At 49.2% G+C, this 20,561-nt stretch overlaps 1 protein-coding gene across 1 annotated transcript; it reads left to right on the top strand.

Moving 5' to 3' along the window:
• Window positions 1-2,973: 2,973 nt before the first annotated feature.
• LOC142025937 (olfactory receptor 14J1-like) lies at window positions 2,974-4,002 on the top strand. The gene has a single exon (XM_075018682.1). The coding sequence runs from the start codon at window positions 3,064-3,066 to the stop codon at window positions 4,000-4,002; it is 939 nt and encodes a 312-aa protein (XP_074874783.1). The 5' UTR covers window positions 2,974-3,063.
• Window positions 4,003-20,561: the final 16,559 nt, after the last annotated feature.

The following is a 20,561-nucleotide window of genomic DNA, read 5'->3' as shown; positions in this document are numbered from 1 at the left end:
AATGCCCAGTCAATGTGTCGGTCCCTGGGTGCTAAATAGGCAAAAACTTGGAGACACTGTTTGCAGGTGGCAAAGGCAATGAGCTGGTGTCTCTGATCACATGTAAGCCCTTGGTGTTTGTTAATCACCAGAGTGGCCAAGCCCTGACCCCCAGGGCCTGGTAGAAGAGGTCCTTTCCCTCATGCATTGCTCAGGGCTCTAACGAGGGTCAGTGTGAGTGTGGGTGTGTGTACAACTTGGTGGTAGATTTTGTTGCTTTAAACATAAAGTTGTGGTGTTCCCGGGATCTGGCAATGCCTGTGAGTTCCCCACAACCCATCCAGCCTCCCTCATAGTCCTGCTGACAGTCCTGAATCACCTGAGATGTCCCAGGCCCAGACTTGTTTGCATCCCCAGGTTGGATCCATATCCCAGCACAGCACTGCCATTCCTCCTACTGCTGCCCTAAAAATCAGAACTTGAACTATTCCACAGTAGCATGACTGCCACTTGCTCCTTTGGGTCCTCTTCTGGCCTGTAACACACTCTCTGCTACACACACCCCGCTCTCTCCCTGCACTCGCACGAGTCTCCCAAAAGGTTCTCACTTCCCCTGCAGTAATGAGACCTCACTCCAGGAGGTTCATGCATTCTCCAGGCTCACTGCCTAAACACTACTGAGAAGTTAGGAAGCTCTCAAGGCTTTCCTCAGATAATGACCATGTTTCTCCATTCACCATTCATGGATCCGAGAACGACCAGTGGAGGAAACACCTCAAGACGTGCGAGGGGAGGACCTCCCTGAGGCACCGCTGTACTCTTGGAGGTCTGAGTGTTTTTACAAGGCTCCAGGAGTTCATGTGGTGCCATGCATTTGGTGTTCTGTTCTTGAAACACAAAGCCTTGAGCTGATCCAGGCTCCCTCAGAGTGGCCTATTGTAGAGTGGCCTATTGTAACACAGCACTTCGTCATGTCAGTAAACTTAAGTTCTGTAATTTCATTAACTTCATTCCTGTCATTCAGTCTTACTTGACAAGGTAGCTCTTAATTTCATGGTGTGTAACCTCTGGCATGAAGTTTTTAGACCAGTGCTTTTTTCACTCATTGCTAAGTGTTATCATTTAATGCAAAAGCTCTCTCCTGAGAGGAATACTTCTTTGCATGGGTACTTGGAGAGATCATTCTTGTGCTGGGAGGAGGCTGTCCTGTCAGGCCTGTCAGATTTGCTCATGCTCCTTCACCCTTCAGAGCTGCTTCCCATGGCACCACCTGGATCAGTCTCCCAAGTAAGTCAAAGACTTCTCCTCTGGAGTCCAGAGTCTGTTCTCTGCTGCTGACCTTCCTCACTGCCCTTTGGTGTCTGAGACCCCACTGTTTCCTGGTCATGACAGCCAAGGCTGATGCTGGTGATCACATCCTGACCAGCTTTTCCTTGTGGGCCACGGTCAGGTCCAGGTGACCATCACCCTCGTTGGCCCACCTAGCAGCTCTGTGAAGAAGTTGTCCCAAGATCCTTCAGGCTGTTGGCACCCTGTTGCTTTGCCTGGCCAGTGAATGCCAGGGCACTTCCAGTCCCCCATAGGCACCTGATCATTAACCTGGAGACATCCTCGGGTGCTGAAAAAAGACCTTTTCTGTTTCCTCTCCCGTCACCAAGTAGTTTGTAGCTGCCAGCACAGTGTCATTCTTACTGACTCCTCCCATCCTCAGTGACCAAAGCTAACCCAACCTGTTGCCCATCTCATAGAGGACCTCCATAAATCCAAGCTTCCCCTTCATACAGGGGGTATCCACCCTCCTCATTCTTGCCTCCGTGCTACATGACCTGTGGTTCCAGCCATCTAAAGGGACATAAGATTATCTCTACAATTCTCTCCTTAGAGCCCTAGACCTAAGGAAGAGCATTTTAAATGATGCCTCACAGAGTCTGAGCGCCTTCCTTACTGGGATCACAACAGACCAGCACTTCCTGGAGAAAAACACTCTCTCAGTACCCTTGATTGCAGCCCCTCTGCTCCCATGGACTGGTAAGGGTTGTGGTTTGCTGGGTAAGCCCTGGCGTGATCCTCATCCACCGCTGGTTATTCCTCTTTCCCTTCCAGAGTCCTGCCTCAAAGCACAAAGGCCTGGGAGACCTTGCTGGTGGTAACTGAGGCAAAGACGACATAGGCAGTCTCAGACCTCTCTACACCTACTCTCACTTAATGTAGCAGTAGTCCCATAGTATCTCTCTTTCTTCTCAAACTGTTCCTGATGTAGCAGCACCTCATCTTGGTGCCCTTGCATTCCCTTTTGATTTTCAGCTGAATTTTGAAATGACCATGGCTGTCCTTGGAGGATGCTGTTTTTGAAGGCAAGATGTACCCAGGAACACTGTTCAAATGCTTGGGCTGTTCCTTGGTTGGATCATCAAGGGAGTGAGAAAGGACCCCACTGTGATTTGTTTTGTGATCACCCAATGCCTGCAGCTAATGCGTAGAAGAAGGGACAGAGTTTGCCTCTCTGATGGCACCTGATGACTGGTGCCTCTGACTGATGGCAACTGTCAATGGCACAAATGCACCAAATCATAACTTCTGAGATGCCATCTGGGGTGTCTGTCGCACACCCTCCCTGAAGGAGAATTGCTTTTCGTGTGGGACCTGTGATTTCCATGCCATCTTTAGGACACTTGCTTCTTTCCCTGCCAAAAGCACTCCTGAAGTGACATGTGGAAACCAGAAAAAATACTCAAAACAAAATCCCCAGTTTGGGTTGAAGTGGGAGTGACAATGCTGAAAAGCTCTTTGATATGACAAATGGATTTAATCTAAGATGACCCCATGTTCCTATTTACCTCTTGCTGTAGGTCAGGACTGACTCCTCTGTAGCCCACAGCAGAGCCCGCTGCTCCCAGTGGCACCCTCAGCCAGCACCAACCATATGTCTCAAGAAAGGGAGCTGCCAAAGGTCTTTCTGAAATAGGAGAGGCAGCATCAGTGGGGTTTCTAAGAGAAATGCATTACGTTTAGGTCAAAGAATGTTCATCTAACTTGTCACTGTCTTTACCCTCTTGGACAGTGCCCCATGTCAGGAAGAAGCTAATGTCCAACAGCAGCTCCATCACCGAGTTCCTCCTCCTGGCATTTGCAGACACGCGGCAGCTGCAGCTCTTGCACTTCTGGCTCTTCCTGGGCATCTACCTGGCTGCCCTCCTGGGCAACGGCCTCATCATCACCACTGTAGCCTGTGACCACCGCCTCCACACCCCCATGTACTTCTTCCTCCTCAACCTCTCCCTCCTTGACCTGGGCTCCATCTCCACCACTGTCCCCAAATCCATGGCCAATTCCCTGTGCGACAGCAGGGCCATCTCCTACTGGGGATGTGCTGCACAGGTCTTTTTCTTTCTCTTCTTCATCACAGCGGAATATTCTCTCCTCACCATCATGGCCTACGACCGCTACGTTGCCATCTGCCAACCCCTGCACTACGGGACCCTCCTGGGCAGCAGAGCTTGTGTCCACATGGCAGCAGCTGCCTGGGGCAGTGGGTTTCTCAATGCTGTCCTGCACACGGCCAATACATTTTCACTACCACTCTGTCAGGGCAATGCTGTGGGCCAGTTCTTCTGTGAAATCCCCCACATCCTCAAGCTCTCCTGCTCACGCTCCTACCTCAGGGAAGTTGGGCTTCTTGTGCTTAGTGCCTGTTTAGCATTTGGTTGTTTTGTTTTCATTCTTTTCTCCTATGTGCAGATCTTCAGGGCCGTGCTGAGGATCCCCTCTGAGCAGGGACGCCACAAAGCCTTTTCCACGTGCCTCCCTCACCTGGCCGTGGTCTCCCTGTTTATCAGCACTGCAGTGTTTGCCTACCTGAAGCCCCCCTCCATCTCTTCCCCATCCCTCAATCTGGTGGTGGCAGTTGTGTACTCGGTGGTGCCTCCAGCAGTGAACCCCCTCCTCTACAGCATGAGGAACCAGGAGCTCAAGGATGCCCTGAGGAAAATGATGAGCGGGTGCTTTTCAGAAGCAATTAACTGATTGTTTTCTTTTGCAGAGCATTCATAATGTAACTCATTACAGGCTGTAGTGGTTTAACCCCAGCCAGCAACTAAGCACCATGCAGCCGCTCTACTCAGTCCCCCAACACCCAGTGGGATGGGGGAGAGAACTGGGAATAGAAGTAAAACTCGTGGGTTGAGATAAGAATGGTTTAATTGAACAGAAAAGAAGAAGCTAATAATGTTAATGATAACACTAATAGAATGGCAACAGTAATAATAAAAGGATTGGAATATACAAATGATGCACAGTGCACTTGATCACCACCTGCTTATCGACGCCCAGTCCGTGCCCGAGCAGCAATCCCCCGCCCCCACTCCCCCCATTTTGTACACTAGATGGGACGTCCCATGGTATGGAATACCCCATTTGCCAGTTTGGGTCAGCTGCCCTGGCTGTGTCCTGTGCCAACTTCTTGTGCCCCTCCAGCTTTCTCACTGGCTGGGCATCAGAAGCTGAAAAATCCTTGACTTTAGACTAAACATTACTTAGCAACAACTGAAAACATCACTGTTACCAACATTCTTCTCATACCTAACTCAAAAAACATAGCACTATACCAGCCAATAGGAAGACAATTAACTCCATCCCAGCTGAAACCAGGACAAGAGGGGAAGGGGAAAAGGTTCTCAGCACAGCAGCACTGCAAGGGAGCACCAGAGCTGCTCTCTTTCCACTTCCACACTCTCCTTCTGAGCCCCTGGCTTCATGTAAGGCCTGAGTGCTCTGTCAGCTCGGTCATAGTCCTGCTCTGAGGCAGGAATCCTAAGTGAGAATCTTGGTTCTGAGGAATTGCTGTATTTATACTCGTTTTGTCACTCTGTCCACTGCCCCACTGGCCACTGAGACCAGGGTTGCCTCAGCTGCCTTCCTTGTGCTGACAACACATTTAGAGAAACCCTTCTGGGTGCCCTCCCTGTGAATGGCCATTTCCATCAACCACTGAGCTCTGGCTTTGCTGGCTCCATCCCTGCACCCACAGGCCAGGTGTCTGTCTGCTCCTGGGCAGGCTGTTCCCCCTCCAGCCTCCCTGCACTTCCTTCTGGTGTTGGACCTCCTAAGTCAGGGGGGTCCCTCTTCATCCACGCTGACCTCTTGCCAGGCCCTGCTCGACTCCCTGTGCAGCAGGCTGGCTTCTTCCTGGGCTTTGAGGATGTTGTCTCTCAAGATCCAGGAGGAACTCACAGCCCCTTTGTCCTCCAGGGCAGTCCAAGCTGAGCCTCAGCTAATGGAAATCAGCTCTCCTGCCATCCTGCACTGCCATTCTGCCAGTTGTCGTACTTCTCCACCATCTCATGGTGGTTGCAGCCATGGCTGCCCTCCTCTTTCCCATCCCCAGCCACATCCACTCTAGTCAGGAATAGACCAGCCCTAGACAGCTCAATGAGTGTCTCTGTCAAAACGCTGTCTTCCAGACCCTGCAGGAATCTCCTGGCTTGCTTGTGCCCAGCCCTGCTGCCCTCCCAGCAGACTGTGGGGTGCTTCAACTCTCCATGTCATCGAGGTCCTGTGACCGTGAGGCTTCCTCCAAGGCAAGGCTCTGTGCACGCCAGCCTCCCCTTTGCACAGAGCTCCCCTCCACCTCCTCACCCTCCACCTGCCTTCCTGAGGAGCCCTTGACACCACTCCAGCTGTCCCACCAGGGCTCTGCAGTTATTTTGGGGTGGGGGAGCACGTTGCTGCCTGCCCAGCAGAAAGGACAGTGCTGGGGAGGGGAGAGGAGAGGCAGGTAAAGGGGAAGGGCTGTGGGAGGCTGGGTGGGAGGTGACTCCTGTTGCCAGAAGAGGATGATGCAAGGAGAGGCATGGTAGGTGGCAGGTGGATTTTGAAGTCACTTCTTTGGAAAGAACCAAATTGGCCAGGTACTGAGGCAGGTGCAGTGATGTCACCTGGAGTGTCGGAAAACCCAGCCAGCAGTGCTGAGATCTTGGGAGAGGGGAGATGCAGAGGAAGGTGAAGATGGCAGGGCTGGGAGGTGGAGTGAGGCCATTTGTCTTGCTACTTGTCTTATTGCATCACAAACCCCGATGTGGCACATGTGGCAGCTCATCCAGTGGAGAGGGGTAGAGGTAGGCAGAGCCAACATGGTTGGGCTGTTGCATGTGAGGTCACCTCATGACAGCAGTGTGATTGTCCAGGAGCAGGCAGGCATCATGAGGTCATCAATGACACCAGATGAGAAGGCAGCAGAGAGATGACTGGGCCCCTGGTGAGGCCTTGCCCTGCGGTGAAGCCGCCTATACATGACATGGGAACCTATGGGATGTGGCAGGAGAAATTGCGGGGTGTGACAGAGAAGAGTGTGAGAAGGGACCAGCAGTATAGAAAGCGCCGTGTGTCCCGGCTGGGTCTCACAGGTGGCTGCAGATGTGAGAAGTGGCCAAACTGCACAGAGAGGAGCACCGGGGACTTCCTGGGCAGTCAACTCTTGCAAGGCCATCAGTGCCTGGGGATGCCATCAGGGATGCCCTTGAAGTCCCAGAGGGCATGCTGCAAATACTCTGATCAAGAAATTACAATTTGATTATCTATAAGAGTTAGGTTTGATTAAGAAGTAGAAAATTGTGAAGCATAATGCATAAGAGTGTTAAGTTTGAAATTTAGTCATGGAAACTTTAGGCACTGTGTTATGTGTAACCAGAGGAACCTTAGTATTGTTAAGTTTGAAATAAGCTAACCACAGAAACTTCACCAGGAACTTCCTGCTTTTCTTATGTTTTGTTTCAAGAAACTAAGGAAACTGTCATGGGCACCAGTTTGCTGCTTGGAAACTGCCTTACCCTTCCCATCTCGGTTTCAGTATCGAGGATTCCAATCAGTAGAACTAAGTAAAATTGTCCAATGATTGTTTTTAAATAAGAATATTGATAAGGTGATATAATGAAAAGACCAATCAGTATAAAGGTCAAATGTAAGAGCGACCATAGTATGCATTTTTATGTAAAGAGCTTATGTAACAATGACTTGACAGAAAAAAGTTTATAAAAACTGATGAATTTAATGTTAAGCTGGCCATGCCTTTGGAGGAGCGATCCCCCATGTCCCCAGCGCCGCAATAAACAATGTGCCTGCTTCTTAACATCACATCAGTGTTGAGGAGTTTTACTCCGGATTTTGGTAACTGGCATAGGCAATGGTGTCCAAACTATCAAATTTGGGTACAAATGGAGAAGACCTGAGACCATTGGGGGAAAAGTAATTGCTGAGGGTTATGAACTGGGGAGGAGACTGGGGCAGAGAAAGGGAAGGGTCATGGCATATCATGGAAGAAGCAACCTGTCGGGAAGAACGGCCCTAGTCAAGAATCACACTCAGTATGAGTTAACATCTTGCTCCTTTACTGTTCAGACGTCTTGACATTTATACAAGACTGACTTGTCCACGCGCCTTATACAATACTCTAATTGGTACAATACCCCGTTTCACACGACACTATCTTACTCTCTATTGGCTGTGCAAGCTTCTTCACGAGGCGTCCAGCAGTTACTTGTCTCATTCTTCAGCATCCAGGTGTTGTTTGTCAGGCTCTTCTCATCTTCCTTTTTCCCAGCGTACAAGGAGACAGCGTCCTTGTCTGCTCCAGTATTTTGTAAACTTATGCTTCGTTCCCACATAATGGCTGGATTGCTCACATGCCTTTGCCCAGCCAAGAAATCCTCAACAGCAGCCTGTGGACGTTTGGGAAAGAGAGGGCTGCAAGGGGCCAGGTACCTGTGGGTGCCTGTATATTTCTCTATATACTGGTTTCAGTTGGGGTAGAGTTAATTAACTAACTTCCTAATAACTTGTATCGGGCTATGTTTGAGATTTGTGATGGAAACAGTGTTGCTAACACACCAATGTTTTAGTCATTGCTGAGCAGTGCTTGCACAGCACCAAGGACATTTGGTGTGCAGAAGATGTGGGGAGGGGACACAGCTGGGACAGCTGACCCCAACTGACCAAAGGGATCTTCTATACTGTAGGATGTCATGCTCAGCCATAAAAACTAGGGGAAGAAGGAGGAAAAGGGGAGGGTTCAGAGTGATGATGTTTGTCTTCCCAAGTAAATGTTACACTTGATGGAGCCCTGCTTTCCTGGAGATGGCTGAATGTAGCGTTTGCTACATATCAAGGTGCCACGCTTAGATCACTCGTCGGCCCGGACCAGGGAAAGAGACAGATAACACACACAGTGTGAGCGCCAACTTCCGCCTTTTATTGCGCAGTCAATTGCTTTTCTACTAACAAGGGGAGGCGGGATCACAGGTACATCACAAGGCTGCAACTAACCCTCTAACTTTCCGTGACATCGCGAGATCTTCCGAACGCCGAACCCTACATGTCTCCCCTCCCCGTGACGAGTTGGCTTCTATTGTTACGAGCAATTCCACACAAAGAAATAACTATATAAAGTGCCATGAGTAGAAACATATCTCTACAACTACTTTAAAACACTCTATCTTAAACACCCGTAAATGTCCCATTTACCCTGCAGAGCAAAGAGCTCCTTTATAGAAATTCACACAAGAGGTAGATTGAAAGTTTAGACTGGAAAAGAGTTACTTCTATTACTCTATAAGGCTTATCGTTGGTGCGCTGATGTTAAGGCATAATGTCTGAGGCACCTAGATTCCTGACCGCGAGTTCCAACAGTCAGACCCCATAAAGGCATGTATTGATGGACTCTGAGGGGGATGTCATCTGGATACCCAAGGTGTCACAAGCCAGGACAGGATGACAGAAATCTGTAAGAAAACTCAAACACTACGAGGTTAAGGCGGGACGAATCATACGACTAGGAACCCATTTCAGTAGCCCTTCAGGTGTCTGTACACAGGCATACCCTCGCCTGAGACAACGCAACTCAAACGGCCCGTCCCATTGGCGTGTCTGAAGGTCACGCACACGGACCAACGGGTAAGGACCTTTCTCTTCCATGTTCATAAAATGTCGTTGCGCCGCCGTCTGTTCCAGGTTCCCTCGAACTGTCTGATTTAATGAAGTTAATGCAGTTAACAGAAGATGCTGTGTACGGAGAGCAGGCATGTTTTCCTGTAGCCAGGAGGGCTCCTCCTGCTCCCTCTCCCTAAGCCGATCGAGCAAGGTCTTTAAAGTTCGATGTGCTCGTTCTACAATGGCCTGGCCAGTGCTATTATGAGGGATGCCATGTTTAAGGTCAATACCCCAGATCATACAAAACCATTTCACCTTTTCCCCAGTATAAGCTGCACCATTGTCTGTCTTAATCTGTTGCGGAATACCTAATTGAGCTATGCAAGCACGCCAATGCTGTATAACTGCCAAGCTAGTCTGTTTACTACGCGCTGTAGCAAGAATATAACTACTATAAGTGTCTACCGTAACATGTAAATACTGCAAAGGCCTAAAAGGAGCATATTCTGTAATGTCCGTTTGCCAGATCTGATTTGGTCGCAAACTATGAGGGTTGACCCCTTCTTCCCAAAGGGGTCCTTTGGCACAATGAGGGCAGGCTGCGACAATTTCTTTGGCTTCAGCACAAGAGATCCCCGTTAGAGTCACCAAGCCTCGCGGACCGCAATGCAAAAGACGATGTAACGTTATCGCGCGGGCCCTTGCTGGCGTGGCTTTGTCGTCACCAACAGCAGCCATCCACGCTTGTGCCACTTGGTCGGCGCGGCTGTTCCCTTCAGCTAATGGTCCAGGGAGACCAGAATGACTGGTGACATGAATAGGGAAAACGGGCGCACTACGTAACTGTAAAGCATTCAGCAGCATACCAGCTATCTCCGTAGAAGAAGCTAATGCCCATTCCCCCACAATCAAAAGCTTATATACATACAGTGAATCCATGACCACATTTAAAGGCTCAGTCGGCCAGCGTAACAATGCCATGGCCACTGCTTTGGCCTCCAAAAACTGCACCGAGCGACTTGGCTCAGTATATGCTACCTGGTGCCATACCCCATCTTCTTTCCAAACACAAACGGCCTTGCTTGTCTTGGAGGACGCGTCAGTAAAGATTGTTCAGCCGTCGGTAGGATGCTTTGCCACCTGCTGTGCTGGAAGAATAGGTAAAGCGTGCAAGATCTCCCCACAAGGATGGACTTCATGTCCCGCTACTGTCCCGGCAAATTCTGCCAATGCACCCTGCAAAACAGCCACCTGCTGATAAACCAAATTCCATTGCGTTAGCGATCAAGGTAAAACAATGCGGTCAGGATCTCTGCCGGTAAAATGTTGACAAGCCCCCCGGCAACGTATGATCATGGTGGCTACCAGCAGAGGCCAACTAACGATAGCTGTGCGTACCTTACCCTGATGTAACCACACAAAGGGCCACTCCGGGCCGTCAGCATTCTGTATCAATACGCCGTGGCAGCTCTGGCTGGCTATAAAGAGCCGCGCATCAACTGGTCGTGTGGGTTGAAACCTCTGCAGGCCCCACTGCTGGGCCCGTTGGGCGATATTTTCTAGCAACTCACGTTGTGCTGGTAACAATGCACGTGGCGTGTTCAAGGGTTCCCCCCCGCTAAGGAGTTGGTACAAGAGATCCATTTCATCTGCAGCAATGGGAACAAAGTTCCTCAACCACAATAGTTTGCCTACTAACTTCCGGGCATCATGTAGAGTACGCACTGGGTCAGGGACCAGAAAACTTTGAGTGGTGACTGTATGAGGTGTTATTTGAGTGCCTAGATAACTAACAGAGGGCCCCATTTGTGTCTTGTTAGGGGATACGTGTAGCCCGTATTCACTTAGTTGCTGGACCATCTGATCATAGAGGTGTTGCAACACAGACTCATTCCGATGGGACAGTAGAATGTCATCCATGTAGTGCATGATGGTGGCCTCCGGGTAGTCTTTTCGCAGAGAATGCAAGGCCTTACCTACCACAATCTGACAGAGAGTTGGCGAATTTTTCATGCCTTGAGGGAGCACTGTCCACTGATATCGTTGCATGGGCGCCTGATGGTTCCGCTCCGGGATAGAGAAGGTGAACCGCTCCCGATCATCTGGGTGCAAAGGAATACTGAAAAAACAATCTTTAATATCAATTACAATGACACCTTGTCCTTTCGGCACAATGGCCAGAGAAGGCAATCCTGGATGCAAAGCCCCCATGTCCTGTAAGTAGGCATTAGCTGCTCGCAAATCATGGAGGAGTCGCCACGTGCCCGATTTTTTCTTTATGACAAATATAGGAGTATTCCAAGGACTGGTAGAAGGTTCTAGATGGCCCAATTGTGCTTCCCTATGCACCAATTCCACTACTGCCGCCCTCTTCTCCTCAGTCATAGGCCACTGCTCCACCCACACCGGCTTATCCGTTAGCCAGGTGAGCTTCAAGGGACGACAGACGGCAGTGGCCACCACTACAAATCCATGGAAAGGCGACACCCCCAACGTTCTAGGCAGCAGCACCCAAGGATGGCTGTCGGGACTGCTGCCACCATCGGGTTACACCACGCCACTCTCTCTGCATCTGCAGCAGTTGTAGGCTGGGCAAGAGTGATTTTTACCAAGGCTGTACTTTTTCTCGACTCTTGCGCCCCCCCCACCCCCAGTAGTTGCCCTTGTGTGACAGTGGGCCACTCCGGGGGCCAAATATGAACCGGAATTACAGTAACATCTGCGCCTGTATCTAACAGGGCCATCATACTGACACTTCGTGGAAAAAGAGGCGGTCTCACCTCTAACGTGATCACTTGTTCTGGACGGGTATTCATGCCCATTGTCAACGCTATCAGGGTGTCAGCAGGAACTGATGTTGCATTGCCCTGATCCTGCCCCTGCCCTTTTGCGGTTAGCGCCACAGAAGCATCGTTTGATCCTGAGGTGTTGTTGTCAGGCCCTGTGCAAAAGCCGAAGGGGAGGGCGCGGCCCCCATCCCCCCCCCCCCCGCCGAACCGTTTACCAACCGCAATCGTTGTTGATGTCGCGGTTGTTCTGGAGCCCCCTGCTGGACCCCGGGCGCACAGCACTCACAGGCTCTGTGCCCGGACTTGCCACACTTCCAACAACGAATGTTGCCCGCCCCCGTGCCCTGGCCCGACCCTTTGGGTCTGGTTGCGCAGTTCCTCGCTATGTGGCCCCTTCCCCCGCACCGGTGACAAGCGCCTGCACCCTTGTGCAAAGCCTGCTGCAGGGCCGACACTATCGGTTGCATTTCCTGTTGTTGTTCCCTTTCCAGTACGTGGCGAATCATATCGCCCAGCGTGGAACGCGCTGGCAACTGAGAGAGAAGCGCTGCAGTCTGCGGGTTAGCTTGAGCCTTAGCACACTCAATTACAATCGCGTCTTTAGCTGTCTCCAGAATGTCTGCAGCCTGCATAGAAAGCTGAAGCCGATCTAAAAAGGTAGTAAACCTCTCGGCAAGTCCCTGGCGGATCTTTACCCAAGGGGGATGTCATGGTTTAACCCCAGCCAGCAACTAGGCACCACGCAGCCGCTCACTCACTCCCCCCCATCCAGTGGGATGGGGGAGAAAATCAGGAAAAGAAGTAAAACTCCTGGGTTGAGATAAGAACGGTTTAATAGAACAGAAAAGAAGAAACTAAGAATGATAATGATAACACTAATAAAATGACAGCAGTAGTAATAAAAGGATTGAAATGTACAAATGATGCGCAGGGCAATTGCTCACCACCCGCCGACCGACACCCAGCCAGTCCCCGAGCGGCGAATCCCTGCCCCCCTCCTTCCCAGTTCCTAAACTAGATGGGATGTCACATGGTATGGAATACACCGTTGGCCAGTTTGGGTCAGGTGCCCTGGCTGAGCATGAGAAGCTGAAAAATCCTTGACTATAGTCTAAACACTACTGAGCAACAACTGAAAACATCAGTGTTATCATCATTCTTCACATACTGAACTCAAAACATAGCACTGTACCAGCTACTAGGAGGACAGTTAACTCTAGCCCAGCTGAAACCAGGACAGGGGATCTGCTCTGTCCATAGCTGCGACACGTCTGAGTGCGGCCATGGCGGTAGTCGCGACCGCCGCAAAGTCACACCCGCGCATGCCCTGTGCCTGTGCCTGAGGCGTGGCAAACGGCCCTTCCCCCATGAGTTGCTCTATGGTCACTCCTGCTAGGTGGTGATCAGGGTCCTGGGCATCGGTCACCACCGTAACGCACTGAGCTCACCATTCTTCCTTAAACAACAGCAGCAAAGATGGAGGCAATACCCCTCTCATCAACTGCATCACATCATAGGGCGCTACAGGCGTTGCGAGCAGGCATTCAAACAAAGTGAGCGCTTGCGAGGAATTTACTCCATGCGCCTGCACTGTGCTCGCGAGTTCCCGAACGGTCTTTATATCAAAAGGTGTCCACGCATACCTGCCCCGTGACGCTGCCCAAATAGGGAGAACAACCGGCTGAAACTGAACCCCTGAGAGGCAACATTCTTTGGCCACCAGTCACCAGTCTGTACCTTTCTGGGTGCCTCCTTCCTGGCTGTCCCCGGCCCCCTGCATAGGAGGCATTAACGGTACCGCACGCTCCGCATTCAATATGGCCCCCTCAAGCCTCTGCAACAAACCCCTCAGCCTCTGTAAAGCGTCCTGTCCCTCCCTTGCCTGACTCTGTGGCGCACTTCTCGATGGCCGCCGTATTGCACTATCCATCCTCTCCTCATCAGAATAATCGGAATCTATCGCTGCTGGTACCGCGCGCCAGTTTCGGAAGGGCCCAGCTGAGGGATTAACCCGTTCCGGCACAGGAGCGGCAGATGGCGCAGTTGATGGCGCAGCAGGAATAGGCTCAACAGGGCCAGGCCCCACAGGCAAAGGCGCAGCCAGCACAGGCTCAGTAGGCTCGGCCGCCACAGGCAAAGGCTCGGCCGCCACAGGCAAAGGCTCGGCCGCCACAGGCTCAGCAGGCAAAGGCCCCACAGGCAGAGGCTCAACCTGCATAGGCTCGGCAGGCAAAAACTCAGCCTGCTCTCCCGGCAAAGGTGCCTGATTTCCCTCGCCGGGGGGTGGTTCCCCCTCTACCACCGTTTTTAACCCTTGCAAGTTCCTGATTTCCCCCTCCGAGGGTGTTCTGTCCTCCCATTCCTTCACCTGACGGTATAAATCCCCCTTAACATCCCTGCCTGGAACCCAGTCCAGGAGGCATTCCTCCAAATCCTTCAGAAGATCCTGCCGTAACTCCTCCCATGCACGCCGCAGAGAGGGTCCATCCAGCCTCGCAGGTACCGTCTCTACTGGAAAAACCCCCATGTCCGCCGCACCCTCCGTGTCCACGCTACCAGTCAGAGAGGAACCGCTCCGCGAGCCGCGCTCCACAACCACCCACTCCATCTGAGTTTGACTCACTGTCCCTGGGGGCACTGGCCCCCATTGTTTTTGAACCGGAGCTTCATCCGCAAACAGAACAGCTCACGCCACCGACCAACACTCCCCAGCTTTCTGTCCTGCCGTAACTACCCTCTCCACTTTTTCCCAAGCTCGTAATCATTCCGCAGCTCGGCGCTCCCCCGCAAGCGCCGACTGGAGCAACAGCTCCCGAATCACTCCCCAATTTGGGGGACTTAATACTTCTTTGGGAGAGCTCATCCCTCCCCGGCGCAGCACCCATTGGATGCATTCGCCCGTGGGGCCCCTCCTAATCGTTCCGCGAGCACCCACCTCATCGGCCAACACCTTAATCACTTGCGCAAGTTCCATCGTCGCCTAGTGCGACCGATCATGTCGGGGTCACCACTATGTAGTGTTCGCCGCATATCAAGGTGCCACGATTAGATCACTGATCAACCCCCCAGACCAGGGAAAGAGACAGATAACACACACAGTGTGAGCGCCAACTTCCGCCTTTTATTGCGCAGTTAATTCCTTTTCTACTAACAAGGGGAGGCGGGATCACAGGTACATCACAAGGCTGCAACTAACCCTCTAACTTTCCGTGACATCGCGAGATCTTCTGAACGCCAAACCCTACAGATGGGTTCTGCCCCTTTATAACTTGATGCCACTAGAGTACACTGTGCGCCCGTGTCTACTAAAGCCTTGTACTCCTGTGGGTCTAACGTGCCAGGCCATCGAATCCACACAGTCCAATAGAACCAGTTATCCGTTTCCTTCACCTGGCTGGCAGCAGGGCCACTCTAATTCTGGTCAGAGCACCCACTACTCACTACTCATAAAACTGGCTCAGAAGTCCCTTCAAGAGGATCAGAAATACGATCAGCCCTTCTACTCTCTTTGGAAACTGGAGCAGCATGTTTCCTGGTAGAATCCCCTTTTGTGGTAGTTTTTTCTTGCAGCTCACGTACCTGTGCATTTAGGACCGAGGTCGGTTTTCCAGCCCATTTCCTCATGTCCTCCCGTGGTCACATAGGTAAAACCAGAGGGCACCTCATGATGAGTACCTTCTATATTCTCTCTCTCTGGCAGAGGAACGCTCACTCCCAATAGTTGAGACATTGGTCCTTACAAGTGGGGAGTAGGACATATCCTCTTTCATTTGCTGGACATCCTGGGACAGCTTCTCCACAGCCCAAATGCAGGCTTGTAGGGAGGAGGAGAGATTTTCTTTGTATTGCTGGAGCTGGTGAGCCACTTCATCCTCTGTTGGAGTCTCTTCGCCTTTCCAGGTCATTATCACCAGTGAGTTGGCATAGGACGATGGTGCGCTCCGTAAAAACTTCTACCACAAGGGTCGTGTGCATGGGGCTTCACCTGGATCTTTGGGTAATTGTGGGTTGTCTGGGTCCTAATGAATCATCTCTAACACAGCTAACTCCCTCAGGTATTGGATACCTCTCTCCATGGTGATCCACTTGCTTGATTGACATAGAACATCTTCCTTAAAGGGCTAGCTTTCCTTCACGCTTGACAGGAGTCGCCCCCAGAGGCTGATGGCTTGTGTCCCTTTTCCAATTGCCTTGTCAATGCCACCTTCCCTGGCAACAATCCCAGCTGCTTGGCTTCCCTACTTTCTAATTCCATGCTACTAGCCCCATTGTCCCAGCATTGGAGTAGCCAGGTGATAATATGCCCACGTAGACGATATCTGAAATCTTCTCGCCGGGTTTTGGATAACCGCAGTGTCTGTCACCGAGGTTCGGGTTGCAGCAGTGGTCGTCGCTGGGGCTGGAGGGAACGCAGTGCCTGTTGCCAAGGTTTAGGTAGCTGCTGTGCTCGTTGCTGGGGCTGGAGGGGCTGCAGTGCCTGTCACTGAGGTTTGGGTTGCCACAGTGCTCGTCGACGGGACTGGAGGTGCTGCAGTGCCCATTGCCGAGATTTGAGTGACCGCAGTGCTCATCGTTTTGTTGTTAGGTCCAGAGACCTTCTCTTCCCCTTGAGGGTCCTGGGTGGTGTCGAACAGGGCTCGATAGGCATGGGCCAGGCCCCAGCATGTTGCAGTGATTTGTATCTCTCTGGAGCTGCCACAGTGACAGCATACCTTTTCCAAATATTTTACTAGTTCTTCCGGATTCTGCACTTGTTCAGGAGTGAATTTCCAAAACATTGGAGGTGCCCACTTCTCTAGGTACTTCCCCATACTACCCCACACACCCTGACACTCATAATTGTCCAGCCTCGGGGCAGATCTCTGGGTGACCTTCTGAAACAGTTGTTTAACCTTAAACAAGAGCTGAACCACATTCAGCAGCATGCTAATAACTAGCAGTAGGGCTAGGACTGTGCTGGTGTCAACATCCCAAGGGTATTCAAATTTTTCAAAATTCTCAAACACCTTTGTAACTGGACTGAAGGAGAAAGGAGAGGGGAAGAAAGGTACCCCACCCATAGACTGGTTTTCCAAGGAGGAAAGGTAAATGCTGTAATTATTAATAGTTTCCCACAGATGGCTCCAGCAGGATTAAGGTGACCATGCTGAGTGCAAGTACTAGATTAATCCCACAACTGACAACTTTATCATACCATAAGGCAGTATTACACAATACATCAAAGCAAAAACCTTAATCCACCTCCCACGGATGATAAGCAGCAGAAGAGGGACTACATACAGCAAGCGAGGTGATACATAACAGAACTTTATAAACCAGAGCAACAACTCTAAGAACACATAAATCAACATAATGACCGGCGATTATTAGACCAGTATAATGAATGCTTAGAACAAATTTGTTTCAACAAGCTCTGGTCAGGTTTATTGTTATCTCAACCCTTCGTGCCCCACATTGGGCGCCAAAATGGAGTGTCGTGGTTTAACCCCAGCAAGCAACTAGGCACCACGCAGCCGCTCACTCAGTCCCCCCCCACCCAGTGGGATGGGGGAGAAAATTGGGAAAAAGAAATAAAACTTGTAGGTTGAGATAAGAACGGTTTAATAGAACAGAAAAGAATAAACTAAGAATGATAATGATAACACTAATAAAATGACAACAGTAATAATTAAAGGATTGGAATGTACAAATGATGAGCAGTGCAATTGCTCACTACCTGCCGACTGACAAACAGCTAGTCCCCGAGCGGCGATTCCCTGCTGACGTGCGGAAAACAGACTCCACAGTCGGTGAGATTGTAAAGTAGGTATGTTCATTCAGCGCTGGGCAGCACGGGGGGTAGTCGCACCGAAGTCGTGTGCGCCCGACCCGGCAGTTTGCCTCAAGTTTATACAGTCAGGTATTACATATTCACAATACACCTATACATGTTACCGAAATCTCGGAATAAAAACTTATCAACACCAATTTAGTGTAGATAAGCAGACACTTCTTTATTGACGGCCGGGTGCGCGGGCGAGTCCTCTCACAAACCACGCACACCTGTAACCAAAACAATACACCTTATATTGAGCTCACTTATGCATATTCATGAGATTACAAAGACGTCATTTGCATATTCATCAGGTTTCCAGGAAATCATTTGCATATGTTAATGTCCATCACGCAGGCGCACTAAAGGTCTCTGGTGGTCTTCTAGAGTCCTCTGGTGGTCTTTCGTAGTCTTCCTCACTCGTCCGCTCCTTGACCTCTCAGGTGTTTCCAAGCAGCAAGCTGGTGTCCATAACGGTTTCCTTAGCCTTTAAAACAAACACTACAAGACTACCAATCTTTGTCAAAACTTCTGTGGTTAAATGATTTTGAACAATACTTAAATTCTTATGGTTACACATTATACAGTTCCTAAGCTCCTAAGTTTCTAAGGCTACACTTCAAACTCAACACTCCCATACTTACGCTTCACAATCTTCTACTTTTTAGTCAAACCAAACTCTTTTATAATCAGATTTTAATTTTCTTTTATCTTGTTATCTAAGTCCTAAATGTTTCTACTAGATGATTTTAGCCAATTTTCTCCGGCCTTGGTACAGGGCTATACAGGGGATTTCACAGCAGATACTGGTTGGTGGTTAGATATATAAAATACAACATACATATGATTTTACTAAACTATTTCCTATAATTCTATATTACTATTAATATTAATATGATTATCTCTAATCAATAACAAATCAGTAACCAATTAGTAACATTTCCCCCCTTTGAAAGTGTTGAAGATTACTTCAATACTTTCACATCATCTTCATGACATTTATCCGCTATTAATTTGAGAGTCAGTATTTGTCTCGGCATATTCCGGTGGTGGACCGCATTCTGGTGGAACAATTGGAACCTCTCTCATAATCATACGATTAATTGCCATTCTTTTGGTAAATTGTCTCTTCAGACAAGCATATAACAGCATGATCATTAAAAAGACAATTAGCAACAGAAACAGAGTTTTGATTAAAGACCGTAACCAAGAGTTCAGATTCCATCCTAATCCACTAAAAATTTTTCCCAGCCAATCTTCTGACATATCTTCTCGAATGGTTTCAGTTTCTTTTTCAACTTTGCTCAATAACTCTAAATCATGTTCTACATCCTGAGTGACATTAGGAATATGAATACAACAATGGTCCAATCTATCTTTGAGATATCCACACACTCCATGTTCCTTAAGTAAAAGTAGGTCTAAAGCCATTCTATTTTGGAGAGTCATCCTAGATGTCGCCTGCAGCTGTACATTCAATTCTTTGAACCCCTTCCTTGTGACGTTTGCTAATTTTTCTACCTGGCCCGTCAGGTGGTGAAGCCACTCTCTGTTTCTGTATGATGCTATAGGGTTCAGAAGAGATTCGAGTGCCCAACCAATTTTCACTCCTGTTGATGGTTCATTCCATGGATCATCATCTATTTCAGACCTCTTGGTTCGTTTTAACTTTAAGTTCTCCAAGGGTCCTCTGAATGGTGATTTCTTCCAGATCGGGCATAATGTTGGCATGCCTAAAGTAATTTGTTTTACCGTGCCATCCAATGATAACTGGGTTGTCCAGGTTCCGTCACTTAATGCCCAAACTAAATGTCCTGGACTCCGAATGGTAGATTTTCTGCAACTGAAAAAGGTTCCCCTTTTGGGAATAAATGCGTCAGTCAATTTGAGATCATTTTTAAGTTCTCTACACAGGCAGCCATATTTCAAGGCCGCAGCCAAAGGAGGAATTCTTTCAATTTCTGGGTCTTTACTACTACAATAGTAGATTTTCTCACATTTCCACCAAGGTATTATATTTTCTTTTTCTTGTAATGTGCTTTCTCTGTCACCGACTAATGGCCATGCTGTATTAACTGATTTTTCCCAGGTAATACACCAGGAAGTTTTGGCCATATACTGAAATTGAGACAAGATGGTCGTAGACCATACTGAATCCCAGCTATCTGCTTTCTCTGGCACGGTTTGATTGGGTTTTCCACATTCCCATTCCATGATGCTTCTGCTTTCATTAGTTTTGATTTGTACATCATATGAACACCAACCCATAGGGCTACCCACCATAAACATATCTCCTATAGAGGAGGCTGGTGTGAAACGATGATTTAATAATTTCAAACAGTCCTCTTCCCTACCCATCCATTTCCATTGTTTTCTAATAATTTTTACCTGTTCAGACCATCGAGTCACTGGGCTCTGCTTGCAATAAGCAGTTTCATTTTTATGTTCCAGGGTGGTTAAATTCATAGTTAAGATTCCCCAAGGGATAGACTCTCCTACTGCTCTCGGTATTGGCAAACAAGCAGTAATTTGAGTAATGTTTCGCAAGCTGGCAAATCCCCTAATCAATCCTAACATCAAGTTTTCTTCAGACATTTTTTCAGGAATGCCAATCAGTTGTTCTGTTTCTATTTGCCTTTTGTTCCTAATCATCAAATCAGTCCGGATTTCCACCATCGTTATCTGCCGACCTAATATGAGAAAAACAATCACAAACACATATGAAAAATTAGACATGTTTCAGAGTCAGTTTTAAAGTCTTTGGATCACAGTTAATAATCTTCCATGGAGTAGGTGCCTTCTTCACTCGGGTGTAGTGTATCCAAGCTTCCGATTCTGCAATTTTAATAGCCGTAAAGGTGGTTAACAGTATCTGGAAGGGTCCTTTCCAACGTTCCTGCAGGGGTTCGGAAGTCCACGTTTTCACATAGACATAGTCTCCTGGTTGAAAGTCATGCACCGGAACTTCCAGGGATAATGGTCTATTCCACACCACTGCTCTTCTAATTGCAGTCAGAGTCTTTCCTAAGGAAAGCAAATAGTTATACACATCTTGTTTTCCT

Source organism: Buteo buteo, chromosome 30, assembly GCF_964188355.1.
Source record: "Buteo buteo chromosome 30, bButBut1.hap1.1, whole genome shotgun sequence".
NCBI classification, from domain to species: Eukaryota; Metazoa; Chordata; class Aves; order Accipitriformes; family Accipitridae; genus Buteo; species Buteo buteo.
This window is presented reverse-complemented; position numbering and strand designations above follow the sequence as displayed.

What these genes read in the sequence shown, in the direction of transcription:
- LOC142025937 (XM_075018682.1), top strand. Translation starts at nt 3,064, where the DNA reads ATGTCCAACAGCAGCTCCATCACCGAGTTCCTCCTCCTGGCATTTGCA.